This window comes from Pristis pectinata, chromosome 3 (assembly GCF_009764475.1).
Source record: "Pristis pectinata isolate sPriPec2 chromosome 3, sPriPec2.1.pri, whole genome shotgun sequence".
In the NCBI taxonomy this organism is placed as follows: domain Eukaryota; kingdom Metazoa; phylum Chordata; class Chondrichthyes; order Rhinopristiformes; family Pristidae; genus Pristis; species Pristis pectinata.
The window spans coordinates 15,033,691-15,043,508 of NC_067407.1; the positions used below are offsets into that span (position 1 = coordinate 15,033,691).

At 40.7% G+C, this 9,818-nt stretch overlaps 1 protein-coding gene across 3 annotated transcripts in view; it reads left to right on the forward strand.

The window, feature by feature from the left end:
- Positions 1–8,898, forward strand: part of ccdc18 (coiled-coil domain containing 18) — a 98,537-nt gene extending 89,639 nt beyond the window's left edge. For all 3 annotated transcript variants that reach the window (XM_052011989.1, XM_052011991.1, XM_052011990.1), the window contains 2 exons: positions 6,068–6,174; positions 8,639–8,898. In XM_052011989.1, coding sequence (XP_051867949.1) covers positions 6,068–6,174; positions 8,639–8,675 — 144 coding nt within the window. In that variant the 3' untranslated portion in view covers positions 8,676–8,898. The remainder of the gene's footprint in view (positions 1–6,067; positions 6,175–8,638) is intronic.
- The last annotated feature ends 920 nt before the right edge of the window (positions 8,899–9,818 follow it).

Sequence of the window (9,818 nt, forward strand, 5' to 3'; positions counted from 1 at the left end):
GAATTCTTATTACTAACTTCCTCACAGTTCACCTCGCCTCCAAGTTTTGCATCATTTGGAAACTATAGCCACTACATCCAAGTATAACTCATTAATATAAAGAAAACAGTGACTCTAGGACTCTACTGCACACTTCTCTCCAAACTAAAAATAACCTCTTCCTGCTAATCTCTGTTATCTTCCGTATTGACGCAGCGTCTTTCATTCCATGGCTTTCAATCTCGATGACGAGACTACTATGAGGCACATTACCAAACACCATTTGGACATCTATATATACCACATCTACCACATTTCCCTCATTGGCTCTGTTATTTCATCAGAAAAACTCAATTGCAGAGCCATGCTAGATTTCTCTAATCAATCCATATTTGTCCAAGTGACTGCTAATCCTGTCCCTCATTATTGTTTCTAGAATTTACTCCGCCACTGGGGTTAAACTGACTGCTCTGCAGTTACTGAATTTTTCCATACATCCTTTTATGATCAAGCGTATAATTTTCCTGTCCTTGGGAACCACCCCTTAATCTATAGATGTTTGGAAGGTTATCGTCCTCTGCAATTTCCTCCTTGACTTTCCTCAACAATCTAAGGTGCATCCCATCTGGACTTTGTTGTGATTTATCCACTTCATGTGCAGCCAGTCATTCCAATACCACCTCCATCAATTTTTAGCCTATTAAGAGTCTCAATTACATCATCATTTGCTGAGACTCCAAAAGCAGTTTCTTCCTCAGTGAAAGCTAATGCAAAATACTCATCTAGTGCCACAGCAGTGCCCTCTTCCTCCATGAGTGGATTCCCTTTTTGATCTCTGATTGATTCCTCTCTTCATCTTATAAGCTTTATCCTGTTCACATGTCTATAGAGTATTTTTGAATTCCTATTTATATTTTGCTGCCAGTCTTTTCACATGCTGTCACTTTGCCTCTCTCATATTCACTTTTAATTTATTTTACATTCTTACTCTAAACTTTATATAAACAGCATATTGTATTAACAACCTGACATCCTTCATATGCCCTTTTCTCTGCTGAGTTTACTCTCTATCATGTTGATCTTCCAGAAAGCTCTGGTTTAATTTCTCTACCCCTCCGCCTCAAGGGAAAAAACCCAGAATGTAGCTCACCAACCTGGTGTAATGCATTTTATCCTCGATCTTATTGGAATGGAAGGATATGGATCTTGTGCAGACTGATAGATTTTGTTTAATTTGGCATCATGTCAACACAGACATTGTGGGCTGAAGGGCCTGTTCCTGCGCTAAACTGTTCTATGTGCTTACTGTCTTGACTCAGTCTTGTCATAAAACTTCTCTTTTTTTCTCTCTCCCAATCCTTTTTCTCTTTTTGATTGCTATCTTTCTGTGCATAATCACCTGCTAAATTAGTTTAATTCCATACACTTCCAATGCCAGTGAATCTGCCTGTGAAGATGGTGGTTCTAGGTCTGTGGAGGTGCAGTCCATCCAACCTGTACAAATCCCAACTCCCCTGGAATTTTGTCAATGCCCCAGGAATCTAAAGCCCTCACACCTGCACCATTACTCCAGCCTCATATTTCCATGTCCTCTCCTCCTGTTTCAGTATATACTGGCTCATGCCACAGTGAGTAATCTGGAGATTTCTGCATTTGAGATTTTGGTCTTTTCTCCTTAAAGTCTACCTCCAGGGCCTTATCCCCTTTTCTTTTCATAGACTGGTGTGGACTACAACCTCTGGCTGTTTGCTGTCCCTCTGCAGGATTTTTTGCAGCCACTCAATGATACCCTTAACCCTGGCATCAGAAGATACCATCACTTCTGCAACTACAGAAATGCCTGTCTGTTCCCTGAAATAGTTACTAATTAGGGGGATAGATACCTACTGGCTAGATCATTTTTGTCTGTTTGACAACCATCCATTCCCTCTGCCTGCATTCTCTTGAGCTGCAGGGTATCACTTCCTGAAATGTCCTATCCACAAAATGCTCAGTCTTGTGGATGGACTGTGGTGATGTCAGATGTTGCTCAACTCCAAAACCTACAGGTGGAGCTTCTCCAAGCGACAACGCTTCCTGTACCTGCAGTTATCCAGGAGATGGAAGCATTCTGGAGTTACTCTATGCACAGATGTGCATTTGGCAGACCTGAGGTGACTCTATGTATTAGATTAACTCAACCAACAGAGAGAATAAAATATTATTACTATAAATATTATTAAAATACTATTACTATTAGATTACTTACTCTTTTACTTACCCCAGTGGAACTATGGCTGTTTTTTTTTAAACAAATGCTTGTTTAAACTCACAGGGATTCTGCTTCCTGCTTTCATTTTTAAGTTCACTGGGCTTTGTTTCTCTTTAGATTCCTGGGGCATTGGAACCAGTTCTGACGGAGGTAGGACCAGTACAAACTGGGCAGTCTACACCTGGGCAGGACTGGGGTCAATGTCTTAGGGGGATTGTTTGCTTTTGGGAAGGGTTTAAACTAATATGGCAGAGACGAGAGCAAAAGCTAGAGAAAAGTAAGAGTGGAGTACAGAAAAGTCAAACGAAAAGGACACAAAGGTTACTAGATTCTAAAAATCAATGAGTGGAAGGGCACTTTATCTGAATGCCTGTAGTATTCAAAATAAGGTCAGTGAACTAGTGGCTCAAATCAGTACAAACGCATATGATTTAGTGGCCATTACAGAAACTTGGTTGCAGGATGGAGATGAGTGGGAATTAAATTTCCAAGGACATCAGGTAATAGAAAAGGTTAGGCAGGGAGGTAAGGGAGGTGGGGTAGCACTCTTAATTAAGAAAGAGATCAGGGCGATAGTGAGAGACGATATAAGATCTAGGGAGCAAAATGTTGAGTCCATCTGGGTATGTGGAACATAGAACATTACAGCACATTACAGGCCCTTCAAACAACAATGTTGTGCCGACATTTTATCCTGCTCTAATATCTATCTAACCCTTCCCTCCCACATGGCCCTCCATTTCTCTATCATCCATGTGTGTATCTAAGAGTCTCTTAAATGTCCCTAATGTATCTGCCCCCACAACCTCTGCAGGCAATGCATTCCACACATCGACCACTCTCTGTGTAAAAAAAAACTTGTCCCTGACATTCCCCCTTATACCTTCCTCCAATCACCTTAAAATTATGCTCCCTCATATTAGCCATTGTTCCCCTGGGAAAAAGTCTCTGACTGCCCACTCAATCTATGCCTCTTATCATCTTGTACACCTCTATCAAGTCACCCCTTATCCTCCTCCTCTCCAAAGAGAAAAGACTTAGCTCACTCAACCTATCCTCATAAGACATGCTCTCCAATCCAGGCAGCATGCTGGTAAATCTCCTCTGCACCCTCTCGAAAGCTTCCACATCATTCCTATAATGAAGCGACCAGAACTGAACACAATACTCCAAGTGTGGTCTAACCAGAGTTCTGTAGAGCTGCAACATTACCTTGTGGTTCTTGAACTCAATACCCCGACTAATGAAGGCCAACATTCCATATGCCTTCTTAACAACCTCATTAACCTGTGCAGCAACCTTGAGGGATCTATGGACGTGGACCCCAACATTCCTCTGTTCCTCCACACTGCTAAGGTCCTGCCATTAACCTTGTATTAGGGTAGAGGTTAGGAATAGTGAAGGGAAAAAAAAATCACTAGTGGGAGTTGTCTATAGGCCAGAGAATAATAACATTACAGTGGCACAGGCAATAAACTAAGAAATATTTAATGCATGTAAAAGTGGAACAGCAGTTGTCATGGGGGACTTTAACTTCAACATAGATTGGGTGAATCAAGTTAGTTGAGGTGGTCTTGAGGAGGACTTCATAGAATGCATCCATGATAGCTTTCTTGAGCAGCATGTTAGTGAACCTACAAGGGAAAATGCTATCTTAGATCTGGTCCTGTGCAATGAGACAGGTAAAATTAATGATCTTGCAGTTAGGGATCCTCTTGGAAAGAGTGATCATAGTATGATTGAATTTCTCATACAAATGGAGGGTGCAATAGTTTGATCTAAAGCCAGTGTATTATGCCTGAAACAAGGGAGACAACGGGATGAGAGAGAAGTTAGCTAGCATAGACTGGAAACACAGGCTATATAGTGGGACAGTTGAGAAACAGTAGAAGACTTTCAAAGAGGTTTTTCATAGTGCTCAGCAGAAGTATATTCCAGTTAAAAGCAAGGACAGTAAGGGTGGGGAGAGCCAGCCTTGGATAACCAAGGAAATAAAAGAAGGCATCAAGCTAAAAGCTCATGCATATGAAGCCGCCAAGAGTAGTGGGAAACTGGAAGACTGGAAAACTTCAAAAAGCAACAAAGAACCACTAAGCAAGCAATAAGGAAAGGGAAGATAGATTATGAAAGTAAACTAGCACAAAATATAAAAACAGATAGTAAAGGTTTCTATAATTATGTATATAAAGCGGAAAAGGATGGTTAAAGTGAATGTAGGTCCCTTGGAAGCTGAGAAGGGGGAATTAATATTGAGTAATGTGGAAATGGCCGAGGCCTTGAACGACTATTTTGTGTCAATCTTCACATTGGAGGATATGTGTAACGTGCCAAAGAGAGATATATATGTAGTGGGAGGTGAAGACCTCGATACAATCACTGTCACTAGAGAAGTAGTGGTGAGCAAACTAGTGGGCTTAAGGTAGACAAGTCCCCTGGCCCTGATGGGATGCATCCCAATGTACTGAAAGAAATGGCAGAAGCTGTAGTAGAGGCATTTGTGATAACTTACCAAAATTCTCTGGACTCTGGGCAAGTCCCAGCAGATTGGAAGACAGCAAATGTGATGCCACTGTTTAAAAAAGGATGTAGGCAAAAGGCAGGTAACTATAGGCCAGTTAGCTTAACGTCTGTAGTCAGGAAAATGCTTGAAGCTGTCATTAAGGAAGAAATAGCGAGACATCTGGATAGAAGTGGTTCCATCAGGCAGACACAGCCTGGATTCAGGAAGGGCAGGTCCCATTTGACAAACTTACTGGAGTTCTTTGAGGATATAATGAGCGCAGTGGATAGAGGGGAATAGGTGAATGTTGTATACTTGAATTTCCAGAAGGTATTCGATAAGGTTCTGCATAAAAGACTTATCCATAAGATAAGGATGCTTGGACTTGGGAGTAATGTATTAGCATGGATAGAGGATTGATTGACCAATAGAAGGTAGAGAGTTGGGAAAAATTGGTGTTTCTCTAGTTGGCAATCAGTGGTGAGCAGGGTGCCACAGGAGTCGGTGTTGGGCCCGCAACTGTTCACGAAATACATTAACGATTTGGAAAAGGGGACCAAGTGTACTGTATCTAAGTTTGCTGATGACACTAAATTGAGTGGAAAAGCAAATTGTGCGGGGGATGCAGAGAGTCTGCAGAGAGATATAGATAGGTTAAGTGAGTGGGCAAGGGTCTGGCAGATGGAGTACAATGTGGGTAAATGCGAGGTCATCCACTTTGGAAGGAAAAATAGAAGATCAGATTATTATTTAAATGGTGAAAGATTGCAGCATGCTGTTGTGCAGAGAGACTTGGGATTGTTTGTGTATGAATTGCATAAGGTTGGTTTGTAGGTGCAGCAGGTTATCAAGAAGGCAAATGGAATGTTGGCCTTCATTGCCAGAGAGATTGAGTTTAGGAGCAGGGGAGTACTGCATGCATTTCTGGTCTCCTTACTTGACGAAAGATATACTGGCTTTGGAGGCCATGCAGAGGAGGTTCACCAGGTTGATTCTGGAGATGGGGGGGAGGTTAGCCTATGAGGAGAGATTAAGTCGCCTGTTGTAATGGATATCTGCTGGATCATGACACCTATCATCTTATCAAGCTACAAATTATTTTTATAACCATTTAGATTTAAAGGAACACTAGGAAATAATTTCAACAAAAATTATTCTGTCAACAGAACGTCCTGTCTCTTGCAAGAGTTATGACTTTGTTATTGAGGTGCCAAAGTCAGTTTTAATTCATCTGCTCTGTATTTCCGAATTTTATTTGCATCAGTATCCTTGCACTTTTTTTGCTACCGAACCTGCTTTTATTATTTCTAAGTAAGGTTTTGATTTTTTTCTGACAGGACAGTGCCTGCTGTAGCCTGAATGATCCTGACATAAATGTCCCAAGTCATTCTTCCCTGCCATTGAAATATGCTGGAAAATGTCATTTACTTCAACTTCATCAATGGTAGGTATTAATAACGTGGAAAATATCCTTGTTTCTCCAACTTGGAAGTTTCAAATATGTTTTTATGTTGTTTTTAAACAATTCTTTGTGAGAAGGGTGCTTGATATACTTTACTTAGCTTTATAATTAGATAGGCTCCCCCTTCCTCCTTCATCTTACTGCACTGAGGAAATAGCAATTAACCCTGCTTCTGTTATCCACAACTGTACTCTTCTACACAAGAACACGAAGAAGCCAGCCACCCATTTCTTGGAAGTGTCTTTAATATTATTTTCTTGGATATCAACTCCAGCCATGAGAGGGATCAAAGAAAGTATTTGTACCTCATTCCTTTTATATCCAGCAGACATATCATGGGTATCACGCTGATAAATTTGAGGCACTAATGCAAAATTCTCCATTGCTGTCTCCTGTCTTGTTGAAGTAAAACCCCACAGAGCTAAAGGCATTTGAGGTCCGGCGGTCACAACATTTAAATAATGAAATGCAATTATAGTTTAATTTACAGAAAGGGAGATGAAAGGCTCAAAATTAGCATCCTGAAAAGAGATGGGAAAAAAATTGTTTAACTTGTAATGTTTGTTGATAGATCCTTATATCAGTGACCCAGTGATATAATCCTTTCAAACCTATCTCTTTCTACCTCCTAAAAGCCACCTTAAAGTTTTTAGATCACCCATGATCTCATTGAATGTTGGAACATATTTGAGGTGCTGAATGGCCAATCCTTTTCCTGGCCTTTGGTATTGGTTTATTATTGTCACTTGTACCGAGGTACAGTGAAAAGCTTGTCTTACAAACTGATTGTACAGGTCAATTCATTACACAGTGCAATTACATTGAGTTAGTACAGAGTGCATTAAAGTAGTACAGGTAAAAACAATAACAGTACAGAGTAAAGTGTCACAGCTACAGAGAAAGTGCAGTGCAATAAGGTGCAAGGTCACAACAAGATAGATAGTGAGGTCATAGTCCATCTCATTGTATAAGAGAACAGTTCAATAGTGTTATCACAGTGGGGTAGAAGCTGTCCTTAAGTCTGGTAGTATGTGCCCTCAGGCTCCTGTACCTTCTACCTGATGGAAGGGTGGGTGAGTGGGGTTTTTGATTATGCTGTCTGCTACACCAAGACAACGAGAGGTAAAGACAGAGTCCAAGGAGGGGAGGCTGGTGTCCGTGATGTGCTGGGCTGTGTCCACAACTCTCTGCAGCTTCTTGCGGTCCTGGGCAGAGCAGTTGCCGTACCAAGCCGTGATACATCCAGATAGGATGCTTTCTATGGTGCATCGGTAAAAGTTGGTGAGAGTCAAAGGGGACAAACCAAATTTCTTTAGCCTCCTGAGGAAGTAGAGGCTCTGGTGAGCTTTCTTGGCCGTGGCATCTACGTGATTTGACCAGGACAGGCTGTTGGTGATGTTCACTCCCAGGACCTTGAAGCTCTCAAACCTCTCGACCTCAGCACCATTGATGTAGACAGGTGCATGTGCACCGCCCCTTTTCCTGAAGTCAATGACCAGCTCTTTTGTTGACATTGAGGGCAAGGTTGTTGTCATGACACCATTCCACTAAGCACTCTATCTCCTTCCTGTACTCCGACTCATCACTGTTTGAGATACGGCCTACAACGGTGGTATCATCTGCAAACTTGTAGATGGAGTTAGAGCAGAATCTGGCCACATCGTCATGAGTCTATAGGGTGTAGAGTAGAGGGCTGAGGACGCAGCCTTGTGGGGCACCAGTGTTGAGAATAATCGTGTTGGAGGTATTGCTGCCTATCCTCACTGATTGCAGTCTGTTTGTTAGAAAGTCAAGGATCCAGTTACAGAGGGAGGTGTTAAGTCCTAGGCCTTAACCATAGTTTGAGTTATCTTCCCTGCCTCTTAACTTTTGCTTGTTGTCTGTTTCCTCCTGCACTGTTTCGTAGGATGTTCTAATATGCTAAATGCATGAGGTATTTTAGAACAAGTATTTTAATTGAAATAAGCCAGAGATATGTTCTATATGTTGCTAGATATTTAATGGACAAAGTGCACCATGGTTAAATGAAGAATGGGACAGGTAGAAAATTACCAAATGTTCAGGGGTTCTCTTATACTAAACGTTGCATTGAACATAACATGAAGCACTATCTTATGGACCCGTATTATTAAAGGAGTAGGAAGGTAAAATGAAATTACAGGTTTTATATACCTAATGCAAAGGTTTCTCGATAGTGATACAAGGTGTACTTAATTGTCAAACATGAACTCTATTCCCCTCAAATTACAAGTGGGATCAAGATTTTATTAACCTTGGGGAAAACTATACCGTCTTGTACCCCAATTTCTCTTTGATTTAAAATGGCTAGTTTAATAATTAATTGTCCAAAATAGTTGAGAAACTTCAAAGGCTGAAGAATGTTTAAGTAATGTATTTTACAGATTTTTGGAATGCAACTTTCTGGTTTATTTTCAATATGTTGCAGTATGAATGACCTTTCTGAAGGATCTGAACAAGATTAGTCTCAAAAGTGAATCAACTACAAGATGAAGATATAGCAGGAACTTGTTGAACACTGGTTTCTAACTAAGTGGCATTAAACATGCAATATGCAGCAGTGATGGAAAATGCATTGACACTGTCTTTATGCCAAACAGAGTTTTGGCAATAAAACTTTTCTAATTTTATAGTGCCACGCAGGTAATTTATTGTGTAGGTGTGGTGTTGAAAAGTAACTTTTTTATGTTGGTGAGCATTTGTTTTTAGAGAAATAAAACAGATGTATTTCATTGAAATGTTAATTTTTTTTCTGTATAAAATAAACTCTCCTCTATTGCTGTATGTGTTTCCATCTTTTTTGACATGCACATATTTCAAATCTAGTCTAGATTGTATTCTTAATGAATGTATGAAACACAGCTACATTTAAGGGGATAATTCACCATAGCAGTAAGTTGCGCACCATCTCTAATGGAACAGCACCTTGCTTTTAACTGATTGAAGATTAATGTAATTTTGTATTTGTGTATCATGTATAGTGCATGACATAAGCTCTTAAAGGCCGTCTAGGATAGGTACCACAATAGAATCGCTTTCTTTGAGGAAGAAAAGGATTTGGTATGGTACAATAGATATAATCTGGAGACAGGCTGATGCCTATATTTGAAAAGTTGTGATGGGATGTCAAAAGTAGCTTGATAAATGGAGCAGGGAGAATCTCCTGAGTAACCTTTTCAATGCATGATGATTTCTCAATTTCAATTGATTAATCAGGGCGTCTTTGGAGGTGAAAAATTAGGGAACTGTAGGCAAACTCACTTGCAGCCAACCTTCCCATACTGTAGGTCACTGCTACAAATGGGGTCCCATCATCAGTTGACAGGGTTTGCAGTCTACAGGTTGCATTTGGCTCATTGTGTGCTTCAAACTTTGGACATCCCCACAATCTACTCATTGGTCAGATCCTTACAACTCCTGGGTGTAGAGTTGCCCCTCCCTACTCATGCTATCTCAATAATCCGTGTAATCTTGAAGTGGGGAAGTGAAGGTCTATCTACTTACTTTACTGACGTCCAGTAACTGCAAGTAATTGTGTTCTTCCAGGAGCTCTTGCTGCCTTGAGATCTACTGAGCAGCAGGTGCACCAAGAGGAGGGAGGGAAGGAA